Source organism: Myxine glutinosa, chromosome 6 (genome assembly GCF_964187855.1).
Source record: "Myxine glutinosa chromosome 6, kmMyxGlut1.1, whole genome shotgun sequence".
NCBI lineage: Eukaryota > Metazoa > Chordata > Myxini > Myxiniformes > Myxinidae > Myxine > Myxine glutinosa.
In genome coordinates this window covers 80,212,222-80,228,102 of record NC_136266.1, presented here as the reverse complement: position 1 = coordinate 80,228,102, position 15,881 = coordinate 80,212,222, and the positions used below count along the sequence as shown (strand labels likewise).

The following is a 15,881-nucleotide window of genomic DNA, read 5'->3' as shown; positions in this document are numbered from 1 at the left end:
GATATATTTAACTGTTCTTTGCATGATATTGTTGAAGTTATATAACAATTACATTTTACCTGACACTGGATTTCCTAATCTATCAATATTCCACTGACTCGCTGTCTATTCGAAGCAATCAATCACTCAGAATTCAATTTTTAAAATAAAATGCATCAAATCAATTGCAAGAAAAATTGCTTCATAATCCTTTGTGAGTACTGTATACACATTGCTTTTGTTTATATGACCAACAAAGTGGAGGGGACCAACTGTTAGATGGGTGTTGTTTGTCCGAATGGATAGACACCATAGGCCTTTTCACGGGGGATTCTGATTAGCTCTCTGTACGGATGTGTGCGCGGTCCATAATTTGAGGACCCTTGGCAATCCAATTAAACATTCATCTCCAATGCAACGATAATTAAATAAACCTTTCTTACCTGAAAAGTCCTCTATGGGCGAGAAAAGATGCTCCTTCGGAATAAAGCTTAAAGAAACACAGCACTGCAGTGGGAATATCCACCTGTATCACATGACTCTTTTGTGGAATACCATTAAGCTGTTATCAAACATGATGTGAAAATGATCCTTGCATCACAATATTTGTTAAGTCTAGTTTTATTTGTTATCAAATGTGTACATAATTGCTGGAGAAGGTTCTGTGCATGTCCTAAAGACGGTACCATTAAGTCCCTACAGTTATACCTATTGCCATGTCGGTGGGTATTGGTTGTTGCATCGCATGATCTTGGCGTCTGCACCATGGTGTGGATCCAGGGTGAGTCACACGATGAGGCCACCTCTTTACTAGGCTGTGACATGGGTGAAAATTAGTGTTTAACACAGCATCATCACACATGGGAACCTTTTGTGATGAGCTTCAGCAGGTAATGAAACGTTTCGCTGTGCCGTACTTTATTTATGGATGTCACCCCTCTTTTGCTAAAATGTTTGGAATGCAAGTTGATTTATAAGAATGAATCACTGCTTACAGAAAGTGTTCTCTACAACATTTCATAACCCACCAATTGGACCTTCGATATGACTTTACATCAAGCGCTAGAGAAATATAGTACGAGGTATAGATACAACATCCTTTAAATGTACAGGAAATGTGAAAGAAAATGTTTTGAATAATCAGCCAAAAGTATAATAATGTGTTCAATTTGCACAAACAGGTCCCTGACTTGGTATTTTCACAAAACCAAGATAACGCTGCAAGTTGCGAGTCACACTGATATCTTTCCAATAATGTTGCCTTTTGTTTGAGCATCTTTTATTTATACAGGCATGGAAGTTCCAGGAGCAAAACCGGACTTTTGCCAGGTGGATTCAACTTATCTAAAGGGAATGAGCACGTGGTGTTGAGCACTCATAGCCCGATTATGGCTCAGCGTTTGGGGTCTCAGCAGCTCATTCCACGTGGTCTTGTCACATCGTCTCGTTCCCGGACACTCAACCAGAAATTCGACTCCCTGTCCAGCTCAGCTACCTCTCAGAGCATTCCAAATGACAATGAGGCTATTGCAGCAACTTCGCCTTTCAAACGTGGCCTGCGAGCCGCATCCTATCGAAAGGCCGTCGCAGCTGAAGATATTATGGCTGGAAACCTTCGCTGGGATGCTCTAGATTTGGTGTCAGAGGAGGAAGAGAATGTGCCGCAAGAAAAGGAATCTCCCAACAATGTATGTGTGTGAGATTTATCTGCTGGCATTGCTTTCAGATTGAAATGTGAATAAAGTGATTCTTTACCTTTCCCAAATGTCCTTTAAAATGGGCCTTCATTGCATTAGTGCTTTTGTGAGGTTTATGGAGGTAGTGGACAAAAAAAAATGGAAACACCTGGGTAAATGAGGGACGCCAAGGAACGGCTTCCACACAAGTGTGGCCCATGTATTAATTAAACAAGTAACATCCCAGCATGCTTAGGGTCATGGATAGAAATGCTGCACAGGCCTGGGTGACTATAATTATGGCTAGCATGGCTGCAAGAGGAGACCCCCAACGCCCCCACAGACCACGTGTGGTCGCCCAATGGTTTGAGCATGACACTGACGTTATCCATGTCATGGCCTTCTCAGTCACCAGATCTGAACCCAATGAAGCATTTATGGGATATTCTGTAACGACCCTGAGACAGCTTTTTGCACCTGCATAAAAAAGGTGTGAGTTGATTGACTTTCTCGTGGAAGAATGGTGCCGCATCCCTCCTGCAGAATTCCATATGCTGGTGGACTCTGTGCCACGGTGCATACAGGCAATACTGGCGGCACATGGTGGCCCGATGCCATATTAAGTGACTTTAAATTGGTGTTTCCATTTTTTGTCCACTACCTGTACGTCAGAGGAATCTGGTGCAATGCAATGCTCATCACCTACCTGTCACAATGCATTGTGTGTAATCTATTATCTTCTATGCTTCAGAATTTCCGTCCATCAAATCGGCCACTCAAGAGGAGAAATACTTTTGACAAAGGTACTGTCAGTTCAATGTTGAAGTACGTATTGGAAAATTGCGAGTAAAAAGAGCAAGGATTCATGCATGATTCTACCAACTATTCTGGCTTTACAGTTGATGCTGGCTATCTGGCTAAGTACTTGGGGTAGTATATTGAATGTCACCAACTATTGTATTGCAAGGCACATTGGGAAATTTGACTCCGCCAGAGACTTTGCAATTTGAGACTCAGACAAAGGACTTGGTCAAGTTTAATCTGATCATTATTCTTCATGCAATGGGGCAAATAAAACAAAGAAAGGAATTTCCCGAACCCCAGGCTGACCACGTATGGTGTCCTTGTTCTGCGGTGACTGATACCACATAACCATTTGTCGTTTGTGGTTGGGTTGCTGGGACAATCGCTGCATAAGATGGTGGCATGTCGGTTGTGCTCATCGCTATTCCCCTTAATAATAGAGGGGAATGTTGGTCCAACTCCAACAACTATTCCAAGGGTGTTATAATTGCAGCAGGAATAGCAATGTGAGTGATAATAGCAGGAGGTGCAGCGGTGCCAACAGTTGAGTTATTTATTAGATTTTACTCATTAAAAAATGCATTTGCATCTACTGTCAGTTTGTAGACTATGCTTAATGAAAAACTGATAAAATTAGAATTTCTAAGTTTTTATATCATGGAATGAATTGGCATACTCCTTCCAGCCTCCTGTCTCACAACCCCCTCTTCAGCTTGACCACTCTCCACCTCAACTAACCTGCATAGACATCCCACGCCTTTCCCTCCTCCTGTGCAGGCTCAAGCATAGCTTCATTTCCATTCAATTTTCCATAGCTCATTTGTTTCACCGACATAAAGCGTAATTAGCGTAAACACTATAATCCGAGCAATCTCTTCCACAAACATCATGAAGCAGAGAGGATGTCTTGTATGGACAAGTGGGCGAAAATGAAATAATAAACGTGTCTTACAATAGTCTCCACAAGAAGTGATTTAATTATCTTTGTCTCTTTGATATATATATATACAGACTTGGCATTTAATATGGAATATTTTTTTTGTGTGGGTGAACTTACTTTTCAAGATGTCTTAGAACCAAAAGTTCATTGGAATTATGTTGAAATTATTCTAGATTTTGTTAATGTGACCTTTAAAAGAAACAAAAACCACATTTGATATTTCGAAACAAATAAATTGATCCTTGAAAGTGATGTTAACTGATATCGAACTCAATTCATGGACAGTACTGTGTTATACTGCTGTGCGTTTTCCAGAAATATCTCTTTATTTTGCACATTAACCAAATTTTTTTTTAACAAAAACAAAAGTTAAATTACGACTGGGATTACGGACAGTAAAATTACAGTTCAGTACTTCGTGTAACCCCCATGAGCATTGAGGAGAGCACGTACACGTCGAGGCATGCTGTTCACGAGATTTCCCAAGGTTTGGACAAGAATCGCTTGCCATGCAGTGACAATAGCCTGCTGCAATTCACGCACAGAGGTAGGCTGCTGGTCCAAGTTGTCGATTTGACACGTTAATTCTGCCCACAAGTTCTCAATCGGATTCATATCTGGGGACATGGCAGGCCACTCCATATGCTCTACACCACGGTCAGCAAGAAAGTGTTGGATCATGCGAGCACGATGAGGCCGTGCATTGTCATCTTGGAAGACAAAGTTTCCTCGAAAGGCTGCACCAGCAAATGGAAGCAATGTTTCTTCCAGAATGGCCCTGTACTTGAACTGGTTCAGGTTTCCATTCAGAACAACCAGGTCAGTTTTGCCCCCTGCATGAAAAGCAGCCCAATCGGTCACCCCACCACCTCCAGCTTGGACTCTTGGCACTATACAATCTTTGTTGTAGGCTTCATGCACTTGTCTGCGCACTCGGACGTGGCCATCTTGACGATAGACCAGAAATCTAGACTTGTCACTGAAGATCACGTGATTCCAGTGTCCTGGCTGCCATTGACGGTGCTCTCTGGCCCACTGCAATTGGCGCTGGCGGTGTTGTCTGGTCAGGCGTGGCTTTTTCAGGGGACGCCTGGCACGATAGCCTGCTTGAACCAGTCATTGGTTGACTAGCCTTCTGGATACAGGCACATTTGTCAGTTGCTGCCACTCAGCCCTAAGCCGATTAGCTGACTTGGTACGGCCATTGCGGACTAACCGGTGCAGCTGGCGATCATCCCTCCTTGTGGTTCTGCGGGGACGTCCTGGCCTCGTTATTGGAGTAGGGACACCCCTCTGAGCATTTCGTTTCAGGATCTTTGACACCTGACCTTGAGTGATGCCATACTGCCGAGCAATAGCACGCTGTTTCATGCCGTAATTTCGTAAATCCACCACTCCATGACAAACAGCATTGTCGAGTTGACGGACCATCTCCAGAGGAAGCGGCAATAACTTTTGGAGACGTGCAGCAGTTGTTTTCCACTAATACAGAACGCAACAACCCTTGTATACCCGACTGTGAAGCCAATCATCAAATGCAACTGTCCGTACATTTTGCCACGCCACCTGTGATATAATCCTGTTGTTGACTTCTAGCTGCGACAGACTATTAGTGACATGGTTCTTTTAACAAATAAATCACCAAAGTGTAAAAGAAACTCACCAGATTGATATACTGAGTTAAGAAAGTAAACCCAAGTCAAGAAAAAAAAAAAATTCCATATTAAATGCCAAGTCTGTATGTGTATATATATATATATATATATATATATATATACATATATATATATATATATATATATATATAAATATGTATATATATATATATATATAAATATATATATAAATATATATATATATATATATATATATATATATATATATATATATATATATATATATATATATATATATATATATATATATATATATATATTAGCGTTGGGCAATAATCACGATTGGGCGATAATCGTGCTTTAGATTTACTATCACGATAAAGACAATGGTAATTAATTATCGCGATAGTCGGTAGAATGTACCTGGAACCCGGATATTGACGGTGTATTGACTGCTTTGAATATACCCGTATTAAATGCAGCTCTATAAAATAAAGCAGGTGATATAATATGGAATGTATATTCTCCAAGATGTAATTTAAATGGTATATCATTAAACAATAAACATTAAAACAAACAACCAATTAATCAAGGCACCAAAACTGCTGCTGGTGTCCAAATCGCCAATCTGATCCATTTGAGTTTGCTTTGTCTGTGTGTGAAGTTAAGCACAAAAGGTGACATAATGTTAAAGATCGAGAAGGTGAGCATACTCGGTGTGCGGAGTTTTGGCTTTGAGGACAAGCAGGTAATCTCGTTCTCCCCTCCCCTAACCATTCTCGTTGGACCGAATAAGCGGGAAACATGGTGACATTGTTTCCTTCATTTATTTGTTTACTACATTTTTGGCACACCATGGGATTGCTTGTCATTTATGATTCGTGAAGTTCAACATTAAAGTTGTTGTTCTTTAATGGCCACTATTATCCCACCTTGTGGGGTCGGCCAGGGGAAGATTGGTGCAAGTCATTCATGAACCGGCTGGCCATGCCTGACATTCGCCTAGTTATAGCAGAAATTTGGAATTTGGCCATGTCGCCGAGCCGGCGATACTCACCTACTCTTTGTGAAGGACACCGTGGTATGTTTAACGTCCACCAACCCATGCTGGCAGACAGGACCCCCAGTTTAACATCCATCCGAGGGACAGCACACACATTGATGAATCACCCCACCTGTGAAACACTGGGATCACAGTTTATAGCTGGGTCTGGATTCAAACCCAGGCTAGACAACTTGGAGGTGAGTGTGTGTACCTCTAGGCCATCCTGTCAGTCCACAAAATTCAACATCAAATATGACTTTCTTCACAAATGGTGTGTTGCGTTAGCGCTGTTAACGCTAGCGCAGCACACCATAACAGAGAGATGTCTTGCATCTGATCCAGACATGCCCAATCCAGATCCAGACATTAAGCAGCTTGTTAACGCTGGTAAGCAGCTTGATAAAAAAGAGAAAAGAGGAAGAGGAGGTTGCTATTTGATATACTATTGGTGTTGTGGGGAGAATATTTCTTCAAGTCTCATCCAACTCACAAGTGGATGCCTGTTAGTTTTGTTTGGATAACCAATGCTGTGATTATTTATTTGCTTTTCCTTTTGTCTTGCATGAATACCCACAAAATATCGAAAGTTAAAAGCAAAAGAATCCTGAAGAATGACACAGACACATACGCTTTACATGAATGTAATACCTGGAATTGTGTCCTCAGATCCAGGCCTTTATCAGAATTTTACTGAGAAGGCACTATCTCATGATCACACAATTCAAGAGGAATATGAAGACTTGTGTGCGGAGAATCAAAGTAATGAGACATCACCAAAGGGGCAAAATGACAGTACTTCATCTCCTGTCTCCCCCACATCTCCTGGTAGTGAGCAAGGTGACCTTTCCCCTCATGATGCTCCTCCACCATCCCGTGGGAATATCACACTCTGTCACCAACCATTGCGGATGAACTGGAGCCAACTTCCTGAGGTAATGAGTGCATTTCATCTGTGACAAAGATTAGTCCTGTATCTGAAGAAGGCCATTCACATCAAACAAACGAACCACTTGGTCAATTTGGTTAAAGTGCAGAAGCTGCTGTCGAGACAGCAAACACACTCTCAGATAGAAAACAGTGTAACCTGATATCAAGAAATCTCCAAGAAGGCCAGAACACTTGTTACATGGAGTCCAAGCAGGAATTTGCAATTTGTTCAGGGTGCAGATGATAGCTCACCTACTCTTAGCGAAGGACACAATGGGATATGTAACGTCTACCAACTAATGATATAGACAGGATGCCCAGTTTAATGTTCATCCTAGGGTCGACACGCACATTTAAGCATCTCCCTGCCTGCGAAACACCAGGATGGAAGTTTATAGCTGGGTTGAGATTCTACTAGTGCTGTAGGAATAGTGAGAGTGTTGGTGGGAAGGGAGAGGTGGAAGAGAGGAGGTTACTATTTTAACTGTGATAAAAACAGAATACTTGGATTCTTAGGATGTACTTTACTTCTGGCAGGTACAAAACACTGGCATTTTGGAGAGGATAACCTTGGATGAACGTAAGAGACAGGAGGTGAGTTTTGGAGCAAAATAATTTGTTTCACATGTTGTAAATTTTAACCTGAAAGCACTTCCTGTCAAGATAAAGTGGGTAGGGGTGGGATCATGATTATTGTGATATTATTTACAGTGCCTTCAGAAAGTATTCACACCCCTTGACTTTTTCACATTTTGTTGTGTTACAACCTGAATTTAAAATGGGTTGATTTGAGATTTTTTTTTCTCATTAATCACATAATGCCAAAGTGGATTTTTTTTTTTTACAAGTTTTTACAAAACAATTAAAAATGAAATACAGATATATCTAATTTACATAAGTATTCAATCCCCTGAGTCAATACTTCATAGAAGTGCCTTTGGCAATGACTACAGCTTCGAGACTTCTTGGGTATGTCTGGATTTGCGGAGTTTCTCCCATTCAACCTTGCAGATTTGCTCAGGTTCTGTCAAGTTGGATGAGGAATATCAGTGAACAGCAATCTTCAAGTCTTTCCGCAGATTCTCAATGGGATTCATGTCTGGGATTTGGCTAGGCCATTCAAGGACTTTCACATTCTTGTTCTGAAGCCATTGCAGTGTTGCTTTGGCTGTATGCTTGTGGTCACTGTCCTGTTGGAACGTAAATATTCCCTGCCGGCCAATGTCTTTTGCACTCTGAAGGTTCTGCTCAAGGATTTGCTTGTATTTGGCTGCGTTCATTGTTCCTTCTATCCTTACAAGTCTCACAGTCCCTGCTGCTGAAAAGCATCTCCATAGCATGATGCTGCCACCACCATGTTTCACAGTAGGGATGGTGTTAGATGGGTCATGAGCTGCGCTCGGTTTCTGCCAGATGTAGCGCTTTACATTCGGGCGAAAGGTTTCATCTCATGAGACCACAGAATATTTTGCCTCATGCTCTCAGATTCTTTCACGTGCTTTTTTGCAAACTCCAGGTGTGCTGTCATGTGCCTTTTTTTTCAGGAGTGGCTTCTGTCTGGCCACTCTCCTATAAGACCTAGATTTTTGAAGGGCTGAAGAGAATGTTGTATTTCTGGCAGGTTCTCCCATCTCTGCCAAGGAACTCTAGTTCTGCCAGAGTGGTCATTCGGTTCTTGTTCACCTCCCTGACCAAGGTCGTTCTTGCCCGGTTGTTCAGTTTGCTCGGGCGGTCAGCTCTAGAAAGAGTCTGGGTCGTCCCATATTCTTTCCGTTGCCTAATGATGGAGCTCACTGTGCTCTTGGGAACTTTCAACACTCTAGTAATTGTTTTATACTCTCCCCCAGATCTATGTCTCCTCACAATTCTATCTACAGACAGGACACAATTCTACGGACAGTTCCTTGAACTTCATGGTTGAGTTTCTGCTCTGACATGAACTGTCAACTGTGGGACCTTATATAGAAAGGTGTGTTTCTTTGTATATCATGTCCAATCAATTGAATTGGCCACAGGTGGATTCCAATCAAGTTGTAGAGACATCTCAAGGATGATCAAAGTAAATTGGAGGCACCTGATCTCAATTTGGAGTGTCATAACAAAGGGGTTGAATACTTGTTGACTTAAGACATTTCAGCTTTTCATTTTTTATTATGTTGAAAAATGTCTCAAAAAAGATCCACATTGACATTATGGGGTATTGCATGGATATCTTTGACAAAAAAATCTCAATTTATACCATTTTAAATTCGGGCTGTAACAGAATAAAATGTGAAAAAGTCAAGGGTGTGAATACTTTCTGAAGGCGGTGTATGTGAACAGTTTGCTTATGCTCTGGATTGCATCACAAAACTGTTGGGAAATAATTGATTCAATTTTAAATCATTAATGCCAAGTAGGCTTGAGGCAATTCTCAAGGCTAGGGCTGGTCACACTGATTATTGAATAAATGCAGAGATTCGATTTTCCCAATTATAATAAGTGTTACTATTTCCTTAAGAGTTCATGGAAATCGCTGGAGAGTGCTTGTGGTTTCATATAAAAATGCATTATTTTGTTATCACATTTTATTTAATAAACTTGCTACTGCACTCAGACTTTTGTACCCCACTGTACATTGGCCTGTTTATCATTCGCAACTAAGTACAGTATATAATGCATAATGCTGAGATCCCAGATTCAAGACCCATATACTGGACTTTGATGATTTGCCCGTTGTTTATTAATGTCTCTGCAATTCATGTAGAAGTGCCCTGATATTTCCTAATATCCTTTCCGAATATGTGATATACAGTCACGTGAAAAAGTAAGTACACCCCATGTAAAGTTTTGACTTTTTCAACATATTTCAACATACAGCTATTTGATCTTCATTTCAACAATATTGATAGGATAAGGTGATATAATATAACAAATATCATGAAACATTTACATTTTGTAGTCCATTGTATAATTTAAATAAACATAAATGCAAATTTCGCATGTGGAAAAAGTAAGTACACCCCATGAAATGTTTTTTAAAATCTTTTTAACATATGTGGACATATCAATATTTGATCTTCATTTAAACAGTATCTATAGATAAAGGTGATCTAATTCAACAAAAAACAATGAAGAATTGACTTTGCAATAATTTATTCAACAAAATATTGTTGCACAGCATGCACAATTGCATGCACAGGTCGTTTCAAATCCCCCCACAACATCTCGATGGGATTTAGATCCTGGCTTTGACTTGGCCATTCCAGAACCCTCCATTTATTTCTTTTCAGCCGTTCCTTGGTGGATTTACTGGTATGTTTAGGGTCATTGTCATGTTGCAAGGTCCACCTTCGGTTGAGCTTCAACTTTTCGACAGATGGCCTCACATTATCCTCAAGCACCCACTGGTACAATGAAGAATTCATAGTGGATTCTATGATGGTGAGCTGCCCAGGCCCTGATGCAGCAAAGCTGCCCCAAACCATAATATTTCCACCACCATGCTTTACAGTTGGTATCAGGTTCTTGTGGTCAAATGCTGTCTTTGGTTTTCGCCAAACATGTCTTCTGGTACTGTGGCCAAATAGCTCTACCTTTGACTCATCTGTCCAGGGCACATTGTTCCAGAAGTGCTGGTCTTTGCCTTGGTGTTCATTGGCAAACTTTAGTCTTGCCCTGATGTTCTTTCTGGACAGCAAAGGTTTCCTCCTGGCACACCTCCCATGTAGATCAAATTTGTGCATCCTCTTTCTAATGGTAGACTCGTGCACTTTGACATCAACAGTGGCAAGAGCTACTTGTAGGTCCCGTGATGACATTCTGGGGGTTCTTAGAGACTTCTTTCAGCATCTTGCGGTCTGATCTCGGGCTGAACTTGCTGGAGCGGCCTGGCCTGAACAAGTTGGCAGTTGTTTGGAATCTTCTCCACTTGTAGATGATCTTCCGGACAGTCGAATGATTGATTTCAAATTGTTTGGAGATCTTTTTAAATCCCCTCCCAGACTCGTGGGCATCTATAACCTTCTTTCTGAAGGCCTCAGAGAGGTCTTTTGATTTCGGCATGGTGACGCCGCACACTTCAACAACAAAGAGCAAACCAAACTAAATGTCTGAGGTTTAAATAAGACAGGTTCCGCCAAAATCCACTCTAACGATGTTCTAATCATTTGCACCTGAGCTGGTGCACCTGATTCTAATTTTAGGTAGTTGAAGTAGTGATAAATGTAAGGGTGCACTTACTTTTTCCACATGCGAAATTTGCATTTATGTTTATTTAAATTATACAATGGAATACAAAATGTAAATGTTTCATGATATTTGTTATATTATATCACCTTTATCTATCAATATTGTTGAAATGAAGATCAAATAGCTGTATGTTGAAATATGTTGAAAAAACCAAAACTTTACATGGGGTGTACTTACTTTTTCACGTGACTGGATGTAAAAGCGCATTGATGAGGCTTATATCACTGAGCTGCTGGTGGAGGTGGTGGGTGAGGGTGTTGGGGGAGTTATCGTGGGTGTGGTTGGTATGGGGGCCAGGTACTAAAAATGAACAGCAATAAGCACTGGCTCACTACCCAGCGCAAACGACTGATGTAAATATGACCTGCTGTGTGCAGGTCATTTTTGAGATCATTACTTCGGAGCATTCATACCTACACAGCTTGGATATTCTGCTTCATCAATTCCTGGAATCTTCGGAGTTAGCTGAAACTATGACGAAATTGGAACACCACCACCTATTTTCGAACATTGCTGAGATTCGGGATGTCAGCGAAAGGTTTGTTCCAACAGTGGGACCACTTTATAAATACGGTGCTGTTGGAGATGCTTGCAAGGGATAAAGTTTCCTGTTGTTAGGTGGATAATGCATTAACATTTTGATGGATTTTATAATGGAAGTGTTGATGTGGAATACATGAGGGGTTTCTTTTTAAATGTTGCTCTGGCACCCTGGTTTTACCTCGACAACAGGTTTTTTCGGGAGCTGGAATCTCGCCATCAGGAAAGTGTTATAATTGATGATATTAGCGATGTGGTTCAGAGCTATGCCCGGAATCGTTTTGACCCCTACGTGATGTACTGCACCAATGAGATGTACCAGCAGAGAACACTGCAAAAGCTTTGGTGAGTGTGGCAGCGTGAAACTACCAATTAGACACTTGAGCTCCCGTAATTACATATCTTCCTGGGGTACTTGCCAGATTCGCTGCATGAGTTTTTTTTTTTTTTAAATAAAGTAAAGAACAATGCTCCTCTCAATTTATTCTCAGGAGCTCCAGCCCAATTTTTAAGGAGGTTCTGCGCAAAATTGAGATGACAAGTGAATGCGGAGGCCTGCCCATGATTTCCTTCCTCATCCTACCAATGCAGCGTGTCACGCGCCTGCCTCTCCTGATGGACGTAAGGGTTGCGGACAAATGTTGTTTTTTATGGTTTATGATCACTCAATCAACCTATTGGTGGTTGATTTACTTTTCACTTGCCATTTGACATTTAGAGTGTGATTCTGATATGGCTTGCTTAATGCTGTCTCAACTCCAGTTTGGGATGATACCAGTTTCCTTTCCAAGGAACTTTAACATAGGAGGAGGCCATTAGGCCCATACTTCCTGTACAATGGCTGCCAACATATGGTTGTTTTCCCATGCTCTATGCTTTGTAAATGCCGAGCAGCAAAGAAGCAGCACATACCCTTTTTTTTTTTTTTTACATCTTTGGTGTGGTGGTTGAAATTGCTGACATCCCTGTCTCAGAGTGGACTCGAACCATTCTGTCACTGAGTCTGGTTTCAGGTGGGAGTCATGTAAATAAAAAAATAGTTTGGAAGAAATTAAAAGTTCAATAATGCACTCGATCAAGGTGTGATATATGCTTTAAGTTGGTGCTCATTAATGGATAATGTTCACCTCTTGAATGCAGTGTATGACAGTTGAAAATGTTCTAAATATAATGTCCATCATTAAGAGCTTGAGGAAGATGTATTATTCCCCCCTCCCCACCCCCCCCCCCCCCCAACATTATGTTTACTGTGAAATAATCCTATTAACACTAATGAAATGCAAATTACTTGCAGACAATTTGCCAGAAAAGCAAGCAAGGCAGTCATCAATACGAGAATGCCAAGAATGCTCTAAAAGCAGTGAGCAAGGTGGGTGAGTGGGTGACAACTTCCTGACCACAGGTGGTTCACCTGCTTGTAGATGCGCTTCGACTTCAGGTTTTTCCTTTTTATTGAAAGTCATGATGGTGTTATTTGGTGTTGAAAACATCACCATATCATACTTGATCAATCTGCGATGGTTTTATACGGATGGAGGCAGAGCTGGAACACTTCCACTTTCCGCAAAGCCCGGGCAACATGAGGGCATTCCCGAATTGTTGTTAATCATTTTCATTGCTGTCCTTTTCTCCATGGTGTTTGTTGTCGATTTTTTTTGAAAAAAAGAAAGAAGCCAAAACATTGTTGTTTGATTTCATGGAAACATCTCTTCAATAGAAGTATTCTTACTACATCAGAGAGTTTTGTCTATGACCTCATCGCTACCCCAAAGCTACAGGTACACCTCATTGCAAGGGATTAAAGCCCTTAGCTTGTAACATTGTCATATCATGTCCATTAAAAAGTCAACATTTAGGAAGAGTTATTTTTTTATCGTCGTTGTTGTTAACTCTGCTTTATGTCTGAGTTATAAGCCCAATAAAAAGTCGTCATACTCGGCAGGAGATTAGGTGCTGCCTAAATGGTTTCACAGCAATAAGATACAAGGTCCACTCTGTGGTTTTTCTTTACCCTTCCAATGTGGTCATAACTTGAATGTCTAAGCTGCAATCTCCAGATTACAATACACACATTCAGCCCATTAAGGCAATGCAGAAACAAAAGTCCAATGAAGTGAGGTAAACTACAGTGGCTTCAGAAAGTATTCATACTCCTTGATTTTTTTTGATTTTTTTTTTTACATTTTATTGTGCAACAGCCTGATTTTAAAATTGATTAAATTGAGCTTTTTTGTTACTGATCTACACATAATACCCCATAATGTCAAAGTGGAATTTTTATTCGAACTTTTTACAAAATTAATTAAAAATAAAAAGCTGAAATGTCTTCAGTCAATAAATATTCAACTCCTTTGCGATGACACTCCTAATTGAGCTCAGGTGCATCCAATCTCCTTTCATCATCCGTGAGATGTCTCCTCAACTTTATTGGGGTCCACCTGTGGCCAATTCAATTGATTGGACATGATTTAGAAAGACACATGCCTTTTGATATAAGGTCCCAAAGTTTTCAGTCCATGTCAGAGCAGAAACTCGACCAAGCAGTCCAAGGAACTGTCCGCATAACTCCAAGATATAATTGTGAGGAGACATAGATCTGGGGAAGGATATAAAACAATTTCTAAAGTGTTGAAAGTTCCCAAGAGCACAGTGAGCTCCATCGTTAGGCAATGGAAAACAAGGGGAGAATGGAAATCTCCATGCATGGCTTGCGGACTTCCTCTCTGGTCGTAGTCAACATGTGGCCCTGAATGGATTTCTCTCATCTCCCCTTCCCGTTCAGGCTGGAGTTCCCCAAGGCAGTGTGCTGGGCCCTGTGCTTTTTCTGGTCTTTATCAATGATCTCTCCGACTCTCTGGAAAATCCTCTGTATCTCTTTGCTGATGACTCCACTCTCTGCCGCTCCATTCCTCTTCCCTCAGATCGGCAGTCTGCAGCCTCCTCACTCTCTGAAGACCTGGACAAAATCACAGACTGGTCAAACATGTGGAACATGTCTTTCAATCCTGACAAATCTCACACTCTTACTATGTCTCTCCGAAAAGATCGACTGGACAACCCTCCCATCTACTTTCTCAACAGTCCTCTCCAAGAAGTTCTGTCGCTCAAGCTTTTGGGTCTCACCATCTGCCATGATCTTTCTTGGGAAAACCACATTTCCAAGCTGGCCTCCAAAGCCAGTCGCCGACTGGGCATCCTCCGTCGTGCGAAGTCCTTCCAAGGCACACCTGAGCTCCTCACCACATACAAGGCTTTCATCCGCAGCTCAATGGAATACTGTTCTCCCCTATGGGCTGGTGCTCCTGCCTCACACCTGGCTCGGCTTCACGCTGTTGAATCCAAAGCTTTCAGAATCATTGGAATCTCCCGCGATGAAGCTATCTCTGAGGGCCTTTCACTCACTCACCGCAGGCAGGTAGGTGGTCTTTCTGTCTTCTACCGACTCCTCTCCGGCCTTGCTCCCCCAGCTCTCTCTGTGCTCTGTCCCCCAAATATTCCTACAGGTCGCACAAGATCTGCCAGCCACCCTCTGATGGTTAAACTGCCGAAATCTCGGCTCTCTGCTCACCTTCACTCTTTCATTCCTCTTTTCTCCCGCCTCTGGAACAAACTCCCACACTCACTTCAATCACACTCCTCCCTCCAGGTCTTCAAAACAGCTGTTCACCACCATCTCTTATCTTCCCCCATCCAAAACCTTGATCTTTCTACCCCCACTAATTCACCCCAGATCCACCTTGTTTGAAATTCCAACTTCTTTCCTGGAAGTCTTGGCAGTGTCCATATGTTTTATACCTCTCCCACCCCCCCCCCCCCTTCCCATGCCTTCCCCCCAAAGCCCTCTCCCTCCCACAGTTCTCTCGATGTCTCCATGTCTCTCGGTCCCTGCTCTCAAATGTTGTGTTTGTGTCCTTCCCCCTCTCTCCCCATCTTGTCTACCGCTCCCGATGTTATTTGTTTTGTGTGTCTGTTTGTCTTTCTGTGTGATTAATGTTCGCTCTTTCACGAGCCTCGATCTTGTATACAAAAAAAAAAAAAAAAAAATGGAAAGAATATGGAACAACAAATACTATTCATAGAGCTGGCTGTCCGACCAAACTGAGCAACCGGGTAAGAAAGATCTT

At 41.6% G+C, this 15,881-nt stretch overlaps 1 protein-coding gene across 2 annotated transcripts in view; it reads left to right on the top strand.

The window, feature by feature from the left end:
• The window catches only part of LOC137429992 (rho guanine nucleotide exchange factor 26), a 110,965-nt gene that overhangs the window by 14,278 nt on the left and 80,806 nt on the right, over positions 1-15,881 (top strand). For both annotated transcript variants that reach the window (XM_078780039.1, XM_078780038.1), the window contains exons 3-10: positions 1,271-1,667; positions 2,407-2,458; positions 6,727-6,992; positions 7,525-7,581; positions 11,595-11,755; positions 11,950-12,102; positions 12,249-12,378; positions 13,052-13,126. In XM_078780039.1, coding sequence (XP_078636165.1) covers positions 1,271-1,667; positions 2,407-2,458; positions 6,727-6,992; positions 7,525-7,581; positions 11,595-11,755; positions 11,950-12,102; positions 12,249-12,378; positions 13,052-13,126 — 1,291 coding nt within the window. The remainder of the gene's footprint in view (positions 1-1,270; positions 1,668-2,406; positions 2,459-6,726; positions 6,993-7,524; positions 7,582-11,594; positions 11,756-11,949; positions 12,103-12,248; positions 12,379-13,051; positions 13,127-15,881) is intronic.